The sequence below is a fragment of the Chrysemys picta genome, chromosome 9, assembly GCF_011386835.1.
Source record: "Chrysemys picta bellii isolate R12L10 chromosome 9, ASM1138683v2, whole genome shotgun sequence".
NCBI lineage: Eukaryota > Metazoa > Chordata > Testudines > Emydidae > Chrysemys > Chrysemys picta.
Genome location: NC_088799.1, coordinates 101563704 through 101583547, shown reverse-complemented (window position 1 = coordinate 101583547; position 19844 = coordinate 101563704). Strand labels below are relative to the sequence as shown.

Below are 19844 nucleotides of genomic sequence, written 5' to 3'. Positions count from 1 at the left end.
GGCAGGGGAGGGGAAGGCTCTGGCCTCTAATGTTAGAAGTTAAAAAGTGAACCTATTAATTTTATCTCGAACGTGCGGTTGTTACCGCCGTAATATCACTGCCCCTCTGCTTTCGTCAGCAATCACCTGACTCCATTGTGTTTATAAGCAGCTCGGCCTTTGGACATCAAGGTTAGCCTCTCGGGAACTGGGTTCGTGCCTTTTACAGCAGAGGGGTAGGGATATTCCGGTGCTGCTTCAGCAGCAGCTCTCCAGCCAATACAGGAAAAACTAGCCCCTCACAGATGGCAAAGGCCAGCCAGGGTGTTTGGAGCACCCCCTCTGCCAGTGCAGGACTGTTTATAGGGGACACGTCCTCAACCCACATTGATCTCGGTTCACAGTGCCAAACTACGTCACGTGGGAGGCTATTCCACGTACTAATTGATCTCGCTTTCCGGTGTTTTTTCCTGATATTTTGTCCAAAGTCTCCTAATGCCCCCTTGCATGTCCTTGAACAATTACTTGCTGTTGACACTCTTCAATTATTCAGAGACTTATAGGCCAAATACATCTCTGGCATAACTCCACTGATGTCAGTGGACTTATGCTGGGGATGAACGTGGCAGCGGCATCCCTGCTTTAGCCAAGCCAAGATTTGTTTTCTGGTGAACGTAGTCAGCAGCTGGACAGAATGGCAGTGTGTGCTGGGCAGGGCGTGGGGGGTTGGTCATCCTTCAGTTTACTCATCGCTCCTGATCAAACAAAAGATGCCAAAATGCATCCACTGATCCAAGGAGTTAAATCTCTGAAAACCATCTAGACCTGGTAAACTCAAGGGTCGTTGTCTTTGTTGCTTGTTCTTTGTTTATTTGTTTTTGCTCTTGGGGAATGTCTCTGACTTAAAGGTGAAGTACATTACGGGGGTAGGCTGATGAAATGTCAGGAAATGCCCCCACCAAATTTCCCAATGAATTCTGCTGCACACTTAATGGAGACAAGGGCAACTGGGTGGCACCATCTTCCCTAGGCAGAGTGTGTGTGTGTGTGTGTGTGGGGGTATTTTCATAATTTTAAATCAAAATTACCCATTCCAGGTCTACGTCTCTGGGTTTCAAGGGGACTACAGCTACGTTTCCTCAGGGGATTGGGGAGGGGTATCCTTTACCCCTCTGAATCTGTCTCATCACTTACTCATCTGTTTTGTGGGAGGTTTTTTTTAATGGCACTACTTAAATAGCAAGAAAAACGGTGTGCCATTTGGAGCTAAGAATGGCACTACAATGGACAGCAAAACTTGAGTCATTCCTTGTTTTCTGATGCTTTCTGAATAAATCTCCCCCTTCAGCTGATATCTAACTTTTTACTGAGTATGTTTTTTGTTTATTACGTAGCAAAGTTTCTCTTTTCAGGAAGCCAGACTCAACTCACTTAGTAAAACCCGTGAACTGGGCTAATAGGCCTGCTGTCCCTTCATAACACATAAATCTGAGACTCTCCTTGAAGGCAAATTCCAGATCTTAAAAGGAGCCATTTAAAACAAGCAATGTAAGCTGATGAAAACAACCACACTATAGAAAAGGACAGAACATTCTTGTGTCGTGTTTTTCAAGCACATAATTCCTGTTTCCCACTGTAACATTTTTAGTAAAAAAAACCAAAACCCCAAAACAAAAATATCCCCCCCCAACCCAGAAAACTACAGTATATGAAAACTTAAGACATAACAATAATGAAAAAAATGGTATTGAGTATACTTGATAATGATGTACACTTTAAAACAAATCCATAGACTATGATGTAAACAAAACAGTAAGATAACACTTTAAAAACAAGACAAACATTTATCCATCGATAGTATACAGTAAACCAACAGTCCACTGTGCAGATGCACTTATGATGGTAGTCATAAAATGATTACGTGTGTTAAAGTAATGTGTTATAAAAGTCTATTATAATTGTCTACTTGTATATCTCATATAACAGAGCGCTGTTTGTTAATTGTTTCTATAGTGCTTTTTTTTTTTTTTTTTTTTTTTTTTTTTTGACATTCCCATTGATCAGTTTTTGGTTAACATGTAGGCTGCAACAGGCTTACTGTAGAGGTGGTCGAGGAAGAAATGAGGGAGGAGGGAATATATACAGAAAGGCCATGTGCAGCTTCCCACCGAGAAGTCCTGGAACTCCGTAATTTTACTCTTCAGAATTTCAACATAGTCTGCTGGAGGGGGAAGGGGGGAGAATAAACAGTGAGAAATGGGAAATCAAAAATCATGCTCATCTTGTTTTTACATTTTCTAACGGGATCTGTAGACACCCTTACTGCAGCACACAAGGACTTTCTGTCTGCGTGCTGGAGAGATGCAATGTTTTACTCACTTAATTTTCTGATTTAGGGTGAAATTGCTAACACCACACTTGGTAGCCTCCTTAATCTGTACTTAGAGCTTTCCATCCTAAGAGCGCATCGCAAAGGCTGACACTAATCTACAGAATACCCCCGTGAAATGGGAAGGCGGGGGAGTATTAGTCTGATTTCAGAGATGAGGAAGTGGGAGCAGAGAGCATAACAGCCTGGCTTGCAGAAGTGCTGGGCACCTGTACTTCCCATCGGCTTTAATGGGAACGGGAGAGGCTCAGCACCTCTGGAAATCAGGCTACAAGTGACATAGAAGGAGTCAGGGTCAGAGACAAGAGCAGAACCCAGAAGCCCTGCACTCAGACCATACCTGATCTCCTTTATGTGCTTCTGGAATTCCCACCCTTAAAGTCGGGGGCACAACAGCTAATGTTGCAGCTGGGTTAGCCAGCTTTGACAATGTCTTTGCCTCTGGCTGGGGAAGCCTCTGGGGGTACTTCAGGTGTCTGGGGAACCGAGCTACCTTCAAATCCACTGCTATGTTGTTTACCCTCCTTCCATGGCGATGACACCCCATGCAGGGCCCAGCTCTGGAGAATCATTTTGCAGCTTGGAAAATGCTGATTTAGACTCTGACCCAGCAAAGCAGTCAAGCATGTGCCTCACTTCAAGTGCTTACATTTATGCACATGCTGGCTCGGCGCCTATCTGCCTACGCCCGGGGTGACATCCCAGAAACCGAAAGGAGAGTTCATGGGGCAGTCCTTTATCCTGGGGACACATCTGAGGAAACAATCCTTGTTCACCGACCTCCAGGGCAGACTGCAAAGCCCATTTGCTTTCCCCAGCTGCGGGGGGACTGCAAGGACAAGCACGGAAATGCTTTGCTGAATAGGGATGGAATAAGAATGTGCGTAAGTGCTTTCCAGGAGCGAGGCCTCTACCTGGGCGTGCAAGTGTGGTTAGGTGTCTCACTCTTTGTCCACACAGGCTTTCGACGTGAAAAACTTCATAGAGTTTCAGAGGCTGCTTTTGAAATGAGGAACCTAAATGTTTCAAGCAGGAGACTTCCCATGTCCTGGGAATGTCACAGACTCGGTCACTGTTTGAACAGCAAGTACCTGGGCCCCCTATCATGAAAAAACTTGAATCATACTGTTTTCCCTCACCTCTTAGGAAACGGTTCTCAATTACTGATAGCATAAGTCTAAGAACTCCAAAAAAATAAGTCAAAAGGGGAAAAAAGTACACTGCAATAAAGGCTCAGAAGTATTGCAAAGAGATCAAGAATGAGCTCAGGTTTTCTCTTTCAAGCCAATAACCTGCTATTGGGCGGAACACACTACTTCGCACGTGTTCGAGAAATGATTTAACACGTAAGGTGTCAAGTTAGTCTGGTGTTTCTGAAAAGCGATGCACAACATAAAGCAGAAAATTGTCATTACCAAGGCTATCTCGGCATTCAGGCAGATGCTGGCAGGGATGACAGACATGATGAACACTCTCTCCACATACAGTATAGTTTACTTAACTTGGTAGAAATCAGGGACAGAACCATGTGCAATTATATCTGAAATAATTGACAACTGCCTTCCAAATCCATTTCCAGAGCTTAAATGCAAGTCGTTCCCTTTCATTTTTGTCCTGGGGAAAAGCTGGCCCACATATTTGTGCAAATAAAATGGCTTCCATCATCACATTCAGTGAACACCCCTTTCTTTCCTTTAGTTTCTCAGTGGTAAAAACGCAGTGAAATCCCTATGTAAATAATAGCCTACCCATGCAAATAACAAGAAATTGAAAATAACACTGATCCCACTGTGAATTTATATCAAACAAATCCAAAAAGGGGCAACATACTCTACTATTCTCACTCAGAGAGCAACAGCAGACTATGAACGCACCAGGCTGTGCAAGGTTGTGGAAGAAGGAGATTGTTTGCAGTCTTTGAGCCAATTATCATAGTGAACAAGAATCTCCGAAGGAAGAACATTAGGTGACAAGTTCTCAGCTGATGTGAATCCATATAACAATGAAACTACTGAAGCTATGTTGATTGACCCAGCTATCTCAGGGGTGGGCAAACTACGGCCCGCGGGCTGGCCCCGGCCCCTCAGGGCTTTGGATCTGGCCCGCGGGATTGCCCCCCGTGGCGCCGTGGACCCTGCGCTGCTCTCGGAAGTGGCCGGCTCCACGTCCCTGCGGTCCCCAGGCAGGGGCTCAGAGGGCTCCGTGCGTTGCCCTTGCTTCCAGGCACCACCCCCAACAGCTCCGATTGGCCAGGAACGGGGAACTGCAGCCAATGGGAGCTTCGGGGGGGGTACCTGGAGGCACAGCAAGGGCAGCGCACGCGGAGCCCTCTGCCCCCGCTCCCCCAAGGGCCGCAGTGCTTCCTGGAGCGGCACGGGGCCAGAGCCTGAACCCCTCCCCCCAACTTCCTGCCCTAAGCCCCCTGCCTGCACCTCACACCCCTCCTGCATCCCAACCCCCTGCCCTGAACCCCGTGCCGCGCCCCTCCTGCACCCCTTCCCTGAGCCCCCCATACACCCAGCACCCCTCCTGCACCCCAACCCCCTTCCCTGAGCCCCCTCGATCACCCCACACCCCTGTGCACCCCAACCCCTGCATACAATTTCCCCACCCAGATGTGGCCCTCCGCCCAAAAAGTTTGCCCACCCCTGACCTATCTGGTCCTAGTTCCTCAAGTTGAGTAAATCTGCTACTAAGTGCAAAACACAGCTTAGACTTTTTAGCTGACTCTCGCTGTCAAAATATTATTTATCCTCAGTAGCACATGCTTCATAAGAATGAGTTACACTGGGGAATTGGCTAAGTAGTTTGGAACTGTCCAGTACATGAAACGGTCACATCAGGAGGGGTTCGGTACATTTTAAAGCAGACATTTTAGACGGTACAAAAACTGTTGTTTATCATAAGCCCTGGACTTGGGTGTGGAATTCCTGTTGACTGCAAGTTCTGCATGCAGAGAACTGAAGGAGTAGGGTGAAGTGGCACTTTTAGAGGATTCAATACCCTTATATAAAAAAACCCAACTGTAAATATAACAGTGAAAAGAAACTTACTGTTCTATCGGTAACTTCTACATCTGTGAAACAAACATGCTGCTACTCAGTTCATCTACTGATAACTGGGATATCTACAGTAAAAGAGATGTCACATTAATACATTTTCTTGAGATCATTCTATCTCTCCATTCATTCTTCAGTGCTCGTTTAAGACTAATCAATACATATAACCACTATTCAAGCAGTATCTTATAGAACATGAATTGATCCCAGCATTTATCTATTTTACCAGGCATAAATAACTACCTAGTTATGTCATTATTAATGCCCAGTGCAGTACATGGTGATTGAACTTGGGAGACCAACTCCACAGACTGTGAGGCAGCAAAATGCTCTGTAAACTGCAGTTGGGAAGGTTTAGGTATCACTTATAAAGAGACACAGCCATTTACGAACACTGCATAGGAATTTGTGTTTTCTTCTTGTGGCTGTCTAATTATTATTAGAACTAAAACTAGCAAAAACCAGAGAAACAAAATAGTTCTAGCTAGTGTAGACAGGCAAGCACTTGCAACAGGCCAATTCTGAGCTCAGTCCTTATTCAGGCAAAATTCCCATTACACTCCCCAAAGCTGTGTGTCTGAGTGAAGCCTGGTGAAGACCTACAGGATTTGCCCTCGGTAATTATCACGGTATCGTAGCAGTAGCAGTGCCCTGTAGAATAAGGGGATACCTGCTTTTTCTTTGAGTGGCTCTGAACCGGAGCACGGTGATGAACTAAATAAAACTGCAAACATTATAATTGAAAAAAACCTACTGTTCCAAACTCTACCCTGGCCTAATCGGGAGATGTGGTGGTTTATTGGATGTAAAGAATCATTCCTAAGATTTTGCGTATACAGTTCAGGACGGGTGCAGAAGCAGCCATCTCGGTTTAATACCTTCAGAGCAATGTTTTGCAGATCATGACGGCTAGGCAAACATGCATGAAATCCTTTATATTAATGGCACTGGCAAAACAGTACATACTATACATACAATGGAAATACTGTAGGGATGGGTGACTACTTCTGCTTTAATACACTTGAACCTTCATCCATGTTGTTATTTTAGAACCCAAACTTGTTTTTTTTCCACTTCCACTCCCGAGCCAGCCCAGGGCAGCCAAAATACCACAGGAGAGCCTGGTCAGTGTGGTATTTCTGGTGAGGACAGAAAGCAGGAGTGCCGTCAATCGTATGAGAAAGCCTCTTTTCTTTGTGAGTTTTACATGGCTCCGAAGGTCTGGAGAATGTGGGGACGCTTCAGAGAAGCTTCCAGGGTTATGGATGCTTCTCCAACCGACATTTGAACTCTGGCCCTTCCAAGGCTCGCCCATCCCTGGGCTATCACCACAGTTCCTTCAGAGCCACCCAGCCCAATGAGCCAGTGCCCCCGACCAATCCCAAAAGTATACATGCTGCCTTTCGAAGGGCCCGATCCTGTGCAGGGCAGAGCGCCTCGTCGGCGGTTCCGAACGCCCTCCACCCCTCAAGGAGGCAAAGGGACTTAGAGGGGCTCAGTGCCTCGCAGACGGTGCTCAGCACCTTCTAGGATCGGGCCCTCGGAGTCATCTACTTCCGAACATGTGAAAGAAAGCTATTTAAAGGGCCAAACCTGATTGGCTGTAGCTGTTGCAGCGAAGGGGACGCTGGTGGCAGGTGTTGTTGCTGCAGACACAGTGGTGGGCGTAGCACCGTGCATCATGGGCACTTTCAGTAGGGAACCATGGAAGCGACATACGGGAGGGTGGAGCATTTATGTAACCATGGCAACATGTGGTGGATTTTGGGGGCGTGGCAGGTATCACAGCAACAAGCCATGTGACATCGTCATGAAGGATACACCGGGACGCAGCATGCAATCACAGTGCAAAGCAAGACAGCGTTGGAAAAAAAAAATAAAAAAGAGAAAAGGGGAAAAGCCAATTATAATTAAGGAAAAAACTAAAACATTCTCAACACTTAGTACACTTATAAGCAGAACAATGATGTATTAGACTCCAAGGGCCAAGTTTCCAAAGGAGGATGGGATGGGGTGTGCTAGCAAAACACTCATGTCACTGCGTGCATGTGGGTGGTCAGACACGCAGTGAATGCAAGTTCTTTTTGTGGGTGCATTTTGGCGAGGGCACCCGTCCCAGCCGGCTTTGAAAGTTTGCCCCCAATTATGAATTAAAAGTACATGGTGCACTTCACAGCAAATTTTCCAACAAGACCTTGTCATCATGGCACATATTACAGCTACGATCCCACTGGGTAACATGGCTAGCCGCTGCAACGTCCTTTTAAAGGTCTTCCCTCCCCGCTCTACAACAGGGCCCTCCCCCGGGGACAGAACAGAGCGGATGGCACTGGGAATGAGGGACTGGCCACCTGAGTGCCGTACGTACAGAGTCACCATGTTTCTTTCTATACAATTCTAGAGGATTTGGCAAAATTCCCTCTTGGGGTGAGGAGGGAAAAAAAATAATTCCAAATGTTTACAATCCACCTCAACAGGAACAGCCCCCGAAATGACAGATCGACAGTAATTCTATAGACAACCATGACACACAGTAGAGATCTGTAATCTTTCTGTCAGACTCAGAAAGCTCTGCTTTTCCATCACGCAGCAGTTAGAGGAAGCACTGCTCACACATGCAGATTGCATTCCAATGGACAGCACTTTAGAGAGGAAGGGAGACGGCTGCTTCCTGAGGAACTGGTGGGGACTTTACGAGCTCCGACTGCCCTCGCAAACGTGTGCGATGAGCATGAAGATCTGCTCAACCCTGGCTTCTCACGCCAGAGCCCCATTAGCATCAGCGAGAGTTAGACAAGCAACTGATGGGGAGGAGAGACCCGTTCCAACTGGCCCTACGTTGGCTTGGGGGTATTCAAGTGAGTTTAGTATACATTTAAATCAGCAAAGGGGATTTCCGTTAAGAGCTTGCCGGCAGGCACTGATAATGGTGTGCACCAGTTGGTCCTGATCCCAGCGTCTGCTGTGGATTGCTAGCTGCCAGCAGCCCTGCTTACACAGATACAGACCATGGTTGTGTATGTGATTTTCTGTCAGACCCTAACAGTGTCACAGGCTCCCTGCACAGCTCTGGGGGAGATGCTGGAAGAGCTTTAGATCGGTCCTCTGCCCTAGCTGCAGTTATATAAACAGTCTTGGGGTCTAATGGTGCGGGTTAGGGATTGGGGGGGTGCTCCACCCAGTGACTGGGGGGATGGGGAACGAGGAGGGCCCTTCACCTGGCAAACGGGGGACGGGGATCAGGGAGGGCCCGCACCCAGTGACTGGGAAGGGGGGGGCAGGTGGGAGGGACGGGGGGGGTCCTGCACCCAGTGACTGGTGGATGGGGCAGGGCCCGCACCTGGCATCGGGGTGGGGTGGGGTGGAGGGTAAAGGACCCCGCACCCAGTAACTGGAAGTGTGCATTAGGGCACGGGGGGGGGGGGGGGGGCACACTCCGAAGCTGGGCCTTTGATCACTTCCTGTAGCCTGCTGACTGGAAGAGCTGTGAACCAAGGAGAACACCCTCTTTTAGGGCAAGGTCTCATATGCTTTCTTCCCAGTTAGCAGGCTCCCAACTTCATTCCCCAGAGCCAGGGCGAGTTACAGGGCCTGATGCTGCTCTCAGCGCAGCCTGAGTAGGCGGTAAGTGCACTGAAGTCAGTCACTCCTGAGAGAGAGGAGGATCGGGCCCAGCGCCCAGGAAATGGGCATTCCACCAGGCCTTTGTGCCGGGTGTGTGTCTGCGTTCTCCCTGCACCGCTCTCGCCTCAGCCTGGAACAGCACACGACGCAGCAGAGCCCACCACATCCACGGGATCTGGTTGCCCAACTCTTCTGGAAGCTAGTCAATGCTGGAACCAGCGCCTGGCTCCACAGTCTGGCAACCTGCAGGTATCCAGGGCTCGGAAAGTCACGGCCACCACGGAGTGTTATGGCCTACTGGGTAGGAAAGCAATAGCTCCTAACTCATTTCTGCTAATAGGCTTTCAGATCCCTCCCGCCCCTGCCGACCTGTGCTCCTGGGAGAGTCTGCGTTGGTTTTAGAACTGCTCCACCCCCCCCAATGGTATGGTCTGAGAGCACTGGATTGTTACTGGCCTGGCTCCATCCCAGAGTGAAGGCCCAAAGTCCGTCCTTAACCTACCTGCTACATCCAGCTACGGCAGGCGGGAGGGTGAGTGAGCAGCCTCCTCTTACAGTTTGCACAACAATGTCTGATTCTTAGTATGAACCGGGCACAATTCCCCTGGGTATCTGGGTCACCACATCCTGAACCTGAACAACTGGGTTCCAGCATTGACAGCACGTCCTCCTTGGCATTTCCTTCTCGGGTGGGGGGGTTCAGTCACAGGGTCAGTGCTATTCTGACATGGGTTTGGGGGTCTGCACAGCACACAGGCCATTTCCTCAGCAGCATATTTAAGAGGCAGATCTCCAGCTGGCGCAAAGCAGTACAGCTCGGCTGACTTACAGAGCCATGCAAGCTTCCGGCAGCTGAGGGGCTGGGCCTAAGGGCATCGCTGATTAGAACAATATTACTTTTTCAAAAAATCAGTGTTAAGGAAGATTAAACATTCTCAGAGGCGTGACTCAAATCCAACCCACAAGGTGCTGGATGCCTGATAGTCGAACCACAAAAATCGTCCCACGGCCATTTCCTTTCTCTGCATGGCCAGATTCAGGCCACAAAGATACTTGTGCGTAAAGCAGATCCTTTTGTTAGTCACATGAATTACCGCGTTGCACAGAAATTAAAGGGATACAACCATCTGAGCCATCAAGACGACCGGATAGTCAATCACACCACTCAGCCACCCACGTTCTCACGGACGCACAGTAACTCGCTGTCTCTTTCAGGTTAGGGAAAGTTGAGAAGTTTATGTAGAGAAACCTACCAACGCTTGCAGTGGGTGTCATGCACAGTACTGACCCTGCACACCATGCAGTGAAGCGTGGAAAGATGAACAAAAGGGATATTTCATTAGTGAAGCGTTAGTGTTAGAAATAACTTTAACTCAAAGCAGGTGTTCTCTTTGCGGCATTCAGTATTAAAGCACATGCAAAAACAGATTCGGCATATTGATACATAGATATATTAAACTCCGTTTTAAGATCACAGCAAACCAAAATCATTCCTGGATTCTTGGGTAGAGAACGTATTTCCCCTCCCCCTCTCGGAATTAAGTGATGAGTTGCACCATGAGAGTTGGGGACAGTCTGGATTATTTAATATCAAGCATGTCAGTTTCTTGGGGGGGGGGGGAGGGAGAATGGATATTTTAGCACAATTAACACATCACTTTGCAAATATACAAACTGATCATGTTAGAGGCAATAGTGTTTCACTTGCAAGAATTGAACCTTCTGAAGTCTTTGTCTGTTGTAAGATGGGCAAGCCAGCAGGACAGGCAAAGAGGTTACTCTGCAAGCAGGTGTTGTTGGTTTAAAGTCTCTATTAAGCTGAAAGAGGCAGTTTGTCTGGTCTTGACACAGCTCTAACAGTGGTGCTATGTCAGACCTATGCAGGCTTCCCTCGTGCAGCGCCCCAAATGATCAACTGTGCACCTGACCACTGTGTAACTGACACAGGAAAAACTAATGGAAGCAAACATTTCGCCCAGCCTCATGCTGGCACAGTCTGCCTGGCTGTCACCCTCCAACCCAGAGACTGGTTATGTCTGAATGGAGCTGAGTGCATAAAAGCAGAGGCCAAATTGCAGGGTTGCAGTGATGATGGATGTTCATATGATGGGGTGAGAGGCTGCAGCCCTATGGAAAACCAACATATAGTGCAGCAGTGTGGGGTGGGACTATTTTGATGGCTAAGGTGGACTCTTCAATTCTTTGGATCATCAAAGAAATCTGCATTTACTGGATTATCTGCATTTGCTTTAAAAACCCCAAACACACTTGTTCTCTGGTTGATGATTTGGTCTGGTCAGACCAATGCTAAAGCCTCCAGATACTAGCAGGTGCCAGGAAATAGCCCTACTGTGCATCAGGCGCATGTGTGACTCAATTGTCATTAATGGGAGTTGAGCCTGCATGGGTGAAAGGCATGATATGGCCATAAGAGTTAGCACAATAACAACAGCTTTGCTGCAAGCGCCACTAATACACCTCGCTATGTAGATTGTGGTCACCGTGTCTCAGGAAGCTGAGACATGGAGCCAGGCTGATGTTAAGAAATTCTCAGTGCTGTCTGATAAGAGGCACCTCATGGACCAGACAAACCATATACCCCAGCGGAAGGAATACGTCTTTTGGCATCTGAAGGAGTTGCTGTGAGGTCAGCCCAACACTGCAAATAGTACTTTGCAGAGTACAATTAGTGATGCTTTCTACTTGGTCTCTGTCTGTCAACATGAAAAGCTACTAAATTGGAAGAACAAATCTTATCCATTCCTGAAATCTGATTATTTTGTATTTAATGTGTGAATATTCCATCTTCTCTTTGCCAAAAGTTTCAGCCTCTTTCCTTTATTAGCCAAAATCCAGAACATGCATGAAAAAGGGTTTAGGTTTCAGGAATCCAGGTGTGATCGTCTAGTTTGACAGCAGAAACTTCCTGTGGCAGGCAGATCTGATCTCCTATTGCTCTCCCAAACTGGGCCATCTCTGGCTCTGAGGAGTTTTACCACCAACTTCATCTGGGACAGGCACAGGCCCACGATGGATTAATTTAAAAGGTGCTGTCAGAGGGGTGTTTTTGTGTATTTCTATAAATATCATTGGGCAGGTGAATGAGGCATTCAATGTTAAAAAAAACTAGCTGCAAATTCTATGATGCTTTGGCAAGGAAAATAATATTAAAATCGAGAATGTTCCCAAATCAGCCGTGAATAATAACTTAACTGGCTAGTTGGCAGTCTTATACCCCACTACTCCAGTCAATAACTTTATTTATATATGAATAACTGAACTGCATCTTTCCGTTTTATCTGGAGACTTTAAAGACAGAATAAAAGCTTGGGAGTTAAACTGCTTTTAAAAAGCTTAGGCCAAAAAATTGGCAAGAGGGAAACATATGCCTTTAAGAAAGGATTTATGTAATTTACATGTATTAAAATGAGCCATTTCCTCTTTAAACATTGGGGCAGCTAGAATGTTTAGAGTCACTGAGCTGTAATCACAAAGATTGGGTGGATTAGATAGATACCTTCAGTTTTAAAAGGGACACACTATTTTTCTAGAGAGGGATACAAAATATGTTAAAGTAACCTAATAGTGCTACCCAGGAGTCCAGGAAACAGTTTGGGATTCACCAACTGAACAATAAAGAAGAGCAACAAGAAGTATGAATTAGAGAAACATGTGGCCATTCGTCCTCGTTTGATTACAAAAAGAATGACCAAGAAGGTACCTTGAAAAGCATGAAGCTCTGAATTGTAGTAGGTGAAAGAAAAAAGTCAAACAACAAACATTAACATTCTGTGGCTTTTGTAAAAGAAACACCACACACTTCTGTTTTGTATACATTCTGCTACGGTCTATTACACATTGACTCATTAACTCAATCTTTAGGAGAACACTTCTTGTATCAGAAAAAACAATGGGAAAAGTGACAAGAGAACTTACCTGTAGGGATAAATGTAGGCTGTTGCAACTGCATGTTAGCTAGAGCCTGTTGGTAGTGGAAAACGCTTGGGTTAAAGACTGTGGTGGCACCATTGTTTTTTTCAAGTGCTGGCCTCTTTGGTAAAGGTTGAAGTGCACCAGGCGGCAGGGCCTGTGGATGAGGGATTCGTTAAAGACAAGTAGCAAAAAAAGGGAAAACAAAATTAGACAAAGCATGCAATAAATATTATGGAGCCTGGCCTGCAAATCTCCTGCAACTGTATCAACTTAGCAAGACAAGAAACAGAAGAGCAGCTAATTACGGTAAAGTAGTAGGTAAAGTCACAGGTTTACTAGGTAAGCAGTTAGTAAAGACAAGAAGAAAGGGTCCAAAAATAAGAGCGCTAGGAATGCTAAGGAAGCTTTTCAATCGGACTGATTTATGCACACAGAAAAAAGAAGGAAGTCATTTGGGCAGGACACAACAAAAAGCAGTTGCAGGCAACAAGTATTTTAAAACTATCAACTAAGAGAAACATAGTAGACAGCAATTTTAAATGAGAAGATTAGCATAAGCGACAATGCAACAGAAAAAATGAGATGCTTGCCTCTGCTAATGTTGTTTGTTTAAATATCTGCCTGTGTGTGAGAGCATATTGACACGTCGCTTATATTTGTATTAGGGTGGCACAGTGGTAGCAGCTGCCAGTTATACGCCTGGGTTTCTACTCTGACTAGAGATGATGAACAATACTTAATATTGGGCCTGATTCTCCTTTCACTTACAACAGCTTTACACCTGGACTTCAGCAGTTACTCCTGATCTACAGTAGCGTAAGTGACACCAGAATCAGCCCTTTATGGTTTTATGTTCTTTAGAATATAGGTATTTCTTGCTGTCAGGTTATATGGAACATGTCAAGTGACAAGGTTGGGGTTTGTCTTCCTAAGCAGCAAATCTTCTCCTTTTGTTCGATCACATTACAGCACCTCCACTCAGTCAAACCTGTTTCATGATCCGACTTGGGAGAACGCTTTAACCTAGCGCAGGAGCTTTTCTTGGTAAGTTACTCATCCTTCATAAAGTGTGTCTGCTCAACACAGCTGTAAGCCAAGTTCTTAGGAAACAAGGAACATTGCTAACGATTTACAGCTGTTCATTGTAGCAAGGGAGAGAATTTCATTTCCCCCCCACATTGTGATAGGAAAGGCTGCCTTTCCGGTACTCCTACAATCCTTCTGCATGTAAGTTCCCCTTGACTTCATTGAGAATTCAGGCAAGTGGAAGCCCTACAGGATCAGGTAGTTTTTGCCTGGCTGATGGAATGTAGCAAAGCGATGGCTGGCAAATAGGATTATCTGTTTCAATCACTCCTATTTCCTCAAATGAATGCAAGCCAAGGTTCGGAAGCACAAAGAGCTTTAGCTAACAAGGGGTTAAGGCTACACGCAGAGCACTTGTCAGAAACCACACGAGGAAAGCAGCTGATAAATGGCATGAACGGAAATATACAGTAGACTCTATCCACTAAAACTTCCAACTGTTTGTCGCTGTACAGAAACAGGTTTCACTTAAGTTTTAAACGGCTATAGGAGACTGCGCATCTGAGAAATGTCAAACCAGTTACTTCCAGGCAAAATGACTGCCTTATGCCCATGTTTCCAGGGTTATTTTTGTTATGGTTTTCGTTTTAGTGCAATCAATTTACCAGAAGCAATTCTGCTTGCAAAAACTGCTCTCAGATAAGCACACCACTCCCACTGAAGTGTGCGTGCATCCGAGAGCAGAATTTGGACGAGTATCTCTCTAGACTTAGCTGGTCAGTTTTAGAGACAGCAAGCGTAAGTGGGTTACAGTTTTCAAATGTGAGTACTGAAAGGTAAGCACTTAAATCCACATTTACAGGCCTATCAAAGAGGCATCATTTATAGAGGTGCAGAGCCTGAAAATTTCATATTTCACTGATAATTATGGGATAAAGAGACTTCCTCCCTGAAGACTATATATATGGCCATCCTACATAATAGCACATGTATGTATATGCTGTTCCTCCATTCTCGAGTCCAGGCCCTCAGCTGGTGTAAACAGAAGTAGCTCCACTTACTTGAAAGAAGCTATGCTGATTCACACCGACTGAAGATCTGGCCCAGGTAGGCTCATATATGAATCATGCCCAAAAGGAAAACCTTCTTTTTCAGGTATTTCCCAAAAAACCCAGACAGGAGGTCACCAATTACAGTGAAGCAGCTTGCCATGTGCCCGGCAGAGAACCTTAGACTCACTGCCCTACTGAACAACAAGGGCACATGCGGTATCACACTGGAACTGCCCAGAGTTCCGATGTTAGAGGTGGCATCTGGGTGCCCGTCTCTGCTTCCATTTCAGAGCTGTCAGCCAGGCGATGGCCTTTGGGCTGTTCAGTCCCATGATGGCTCTCCCAGGGTGGTTGTCAGTTTACTGGGAAGAGGCCCTGAAGACACTTCCCTGATGAGCCTGACTGCTGTACACACTACCAGGCAGGGCAGAGATTGGGAAAAGGTAGAGGATTTGGGTGGGATACGTCCTCCTGTCAGGATGTGTGTTGCTACTCCAGGCAGTCTACAAAGCTCCTGTGTTCTCTGTGCTGTTGAAGCCACTGGGCCCATGATTTGGCCTGATCCAGAGGGATCCTTTTACCCACCACTGGAGCGAAACACTATTTTAACAGCACACAGCAACACACGAGTGTCACATAGATTCGTTTAGGGACAAAAGTAAAGAGCAATACCGTATCCAACTGAAAAGGCAGGGTGTGTGTGGACAGGCAGAGCTGGAATCCGGCCAGGACATTGGGGCAAACAAGACAGTCTTGTGAGAAGTGGGACGAGATCTTTAATGGCCTCAAACGGTCAGGGCCTGGGGTTCAGCAGCTCATGGGGAGGGCACATTTCCCACGCCACCATGCACTGATTCCAGAGGGAACAGCCCGCCCTGCTGAATCAGCCAAGGCGCTCCCTGCAGCACCCACACTGGGCAGCAGGGGGCTCATGCGCCGCCTGTGGACGGTGAGCGCGACCTTGCTCAGGCAGGGATGTCAATTTTGTGTGATTTGTGCTCTGTGACTGGTCACCTAAACAACGTGGGATCGTTTCTGCTACCTGGCCCGATTGGCGCTGACCTGCATTTGCATGCTAGTCATCCCTGCGTTCATGCGTGAATACGGGTATGGCAAAGAGAGCCATTCCTCAAAGCAGCGTGAAAAGAACCCTTTATGTCTGAATGGCTGAGTGACAGCAGATAAAAATGGGATGCTGCCCACCTGGCTGTATCCGAACGCGATTCAGAATTGGCCAACGTGTTGGTTAATAATTTCCCCTCTTACTTATGCTGTTCATGCAGGACGTTTACTAGCCACTCAAAGTTTTACTTCCACAGTAATCTCCTTGGGGCAGGGATTGTCTTTTTGTTCAGTGTTTGCTCCTGGCCATGACTGGAGTTCTTCGTGATATGGTAACACAAATAATCATTAATAATTTCAAAGGGACTGAGGAGGGCACTCCATAAATAGCAGAAGCACCCTGAGCACAATCTTTGTCAGATGATTTTTATACACTACCCTAGGAAATTAGTTTTTTGGTGCAGGATCCAACACCAAATGTTCCAAACTCCAGGCTGTTCTGAGGACAGCAGTGTGGCTGCAGGCAGCAAACATTCAGATATTCCATGGTAGGAAGATTATTAAAGTTACTTAAGCATTTTGGGCTAGAGGCCAGATCTGTAAAGATATTTAGGTGCCGGGAGATGGAGATAGGTGCCGAGTGGAATTCTCAAAAGCGCCTAGAGCCCAGATCCACAAAGGCGCCCTATCTGCATCCTATCCTTTAGGAACCCAAATACCTTTAAAAATCTGACCCTAGATCCTCCAGTCCAGTGGTTTTTAACCCGTGTAAGATTTCCAATGGGGGCCACACCTCCATTCAAAAGGTTTTAGGGGTCTGCAAATGAAAAAAGGTTGAAGACCACTGCTTTAGTCTGTTCACGTTCTGCTTCTGAGGATGGAGAGGGGAGAGCCCAGGTGAGTTCTTTTCCACCTGCCATGTCTCCAGTACTGGGAGTGGTGGTTCTTGGGAAGGCAGGACTTCCACGGAGCGAGTTCTCAGGTAGCCAGCCATGCTGGCTTTGTGCCAGCTGACTGGCACAAATCAACTACAGCAAGAGCCAGCAACAGGCCTTTGCTGTTTCCTTTTTATGTGCTCTAACTCCGATGGCAGTGAATGGAAGCTGGTGCCCTAACACGATTTCCTAGGTAGCCATTGTGCGTGTTATTCAAGGTTCTGACAGGGAATTCTATTGTCCATTTAAACAAAAATATGAAGTCTTCAAGGGTCCTTGTCCTAAAAATTACACCTCTGTTGTATAACATTCACCCAATGGAGGGTTTAAATAAATGTGTTATTCTCCCAACCTCTAGATTAGCTGCTCAGCCACTGACCAGAACCAACTCCCACGGAAATCGGTGGGAGCCTTCCCAAGGATGTCAATGGGCTTTGGAGCAGGTCCTAAATCTGGGCCCTGTCCTCTTCAGTGCGTCCCTTTAAGGATTATAATTACTAGCAAAAAATAGCAGTGACCGGTGAGTTTCCCGCGTCCTTCAGTGGTAAACATTTCCACTCCTCCCCCAGAGAAGTGGTTGCTTTTTCTAGGCTGTCATGGTCACTGCCTGCCGAGCTTTGGGGAAGAAGTGGGTAAAACAGTATCTCAAAGGGGGTGGATGGAAATCCCAAGTTTTTGGAAAATCTCAACAGGACTGAATAGATTCAAAAAAATCACTAATAAAAATTAACATCCTGTCGTAAGCCCATGTACAGCACAAAAACCTCAGCCTGAAACAACTGGCAATGCTTAAATAAAGCCCTCAGTGTTGGGGTTTCTAATGATAAGGCTGCTGGACACGTGACAAGAGTGGCTTGAATGGTGTCTCCATGTCTAGACTTGGAAGGATTGGATTTTTAATCAGTAATTGTTGGTAAGAGGTGATTTCACCGTAAACACACACACACGGATGAAAAAAATATTTCCATTGAGAACAATTGAAATTTGCAGATGAGCAAAGTAGGAAAAATGCTGCTTGAGAACATATGAGGGTTTGATTTAAGGCTATTTACTTGTAATCGTGGCGTGATGTTAGCAATTTGTGTTTTAGCAGTTCTAAAACTAACTTTTTTGAATCTCAGCGTCCACTGTCATTAAATAATTACTGTCTGACCTTCCTATTGTCTGAAACTGCCCCCCATAATTTCCTGCAACTGCGAACATTTAAATCAATAAAAATTTTTAAAAAATTTAAAACCTATAATTTTGTGTAACTGTCCAAATTTAAATTGATAAACATTGAAAAAAAAATGCTTAAAAATAACATCAGTATTATCCCTCGAAATGATCAAACACAAAATGACAGAATTCTGCTAAGCCTATCTATATTGTATTCCCAGGGTTCTCTGACACATTCAATGCCTTTCAGAACTGAAGTGTGAAAGACATCCTACTATGCCCCGTGTTTCACAATGCCACAGATGCTGGTGTTTGAAAACAGGCTGATTAAAAACAGCGTGATAATTAAATGGCTCCAGAAATGCATCTGGGTTTCCTGAAGAAAAGCCCGGATCATGAATCGTTTCCAAAGGCCTACACAGAGAAATGCCCCGTTTTGGCATGGACTGTCGGGTCTGAAAGAACGTTGTAACATTTCAGCGCAGGATGGGCAGTCTCCTCAAGGCGCAACACAAAGTAACCAATGAAAAGGTATTCATGCAGTCTAAGATGGTCACATGCAAAGCAAGAAGGTGAAAGGTCCAAGTACCAGGTCAAAGGTTGCCTCGAGGGGTCGCTTCAGTGATCTGACAGCTGGCTGAGTCTTAATTAGCAGGCAGCGAGCACATGATGGCAATGGGCCAAAGGGGGGTTCAAGCACAACAACAAAAAACAGCAAGCAAAGGTGCGTCAAAAGGAGAGCAACGTTGTGGATAGGTGAAGAGAAAAAAAAATGAATGCATTATACAATATATTAAAAAGACTAGGCATGCACAACATGGGGAGTTCGCTACAGTTAATCGGACTAACTATTAGTCAGCTTTTTCCTCTTGGCAATCTTTAAGGACAAAGCAATCCCCTCACAGATCACAGAAAGCATTTGACCTAAACTAATTTCACTGCGGCTCACAACGTATCAGCCTATAGCTACTTGAGAATTAGCTGGTGGAGCTGGGGTTTTTTTAACCATGTTTTTCATGCTTTAGTCAATGATATGGCTTGGCATGCCAGACTCAGAGCTTGAATCTGCACCGACACAGCACACGGGAGGGGGCAAGGAAGGCGTGCCTGCTCAGGAAGGGTGCTCCGGCACATGCTTAAGTGCTTTTCTGAATTGGGGCCCAACGGCCTGATCCGAATCCCACTGACTTCAGTGGAATTGGATCAGGCCCCAAGTGAGTAAAGTTACTTGTGCATTAAGTGCCTGCGGGATGGGCCCTTCAGATGATCTTCCTGAGCTTTTAGGAGATGAATGGATCCAAAATCTACTTGACAGGGGCTGGTTCAGATGCTTATGAGATTCTTGATGAAAGCTCAGAAGCCATTCTTTTCTTTTTTAAATTATTATCCTCACCAGATACAAGAAATGCATCAAACCTCCAAAAGTGAATGAATAATGGAAACTGTTTTGGTAGTAAGTGTGCTGCAACAAGCAATCAATAAATATTGTAAAGGTACTAGTTAATGGCATACAAATAGGGTTAATTACTTTTATGACAGGAGCCGGCAGCATGAATAAAACATGCATTGGCTTTAATTTAGTATAAGTGTCCTAGGAAACTAGTAAAAAGTAAAGCTTCATTTTGTA

General features: G+C 45.9%; 1 protein-coding gene across 26 annotated transcripts in view; it reads right to left on the bottom strand.

The window, feature by feature from the left end:
- Nucleotides 1-842: 842 nt before the first annotated feature.
- Nucleotides 843-19844, bottom strand: part of MBNL3 (muscleblind like splicing regulator 3) — a 112119-nt gene continuing 93117 nt past the window's right edge. For 7 of the 26 annotated variants that reach the window (XM_065556757.1, XM_065556753.1, XM_065556756.1 and 4 more), the window contains 4 exons: nucleotides 12988-13138; nucleotides 7021-7115; nucleotides 5422-5495; nucleotides 843-2200 (listed from right to left, as the gene is read on the bottom strand). In XM_065556757.1, coding sequence (XP_065412829.1) covers nucleotides 5439-5495; nucleotides 7021-7115; nucleotides 12988-13138 — 303 coding nt within the window. In that variant the 3' untranslated portion in view covers nucleotides 843-2200; nucleotides 5422-5438. Of the gene's footprint in view, nucleotides 2201-5421; nucleotides 5496-7020; nucleotides 7116-10304; nucleotides 10341-12987; nucleotides 13139-18806; nucleotides 18861-19844 lie in introns of all 26 variants that reach the window. The other 19 variants (XM_065556750.1, XM_065556748.1, XM_065556749.1 and 16 more) reach the window with 10 other exon arrangements.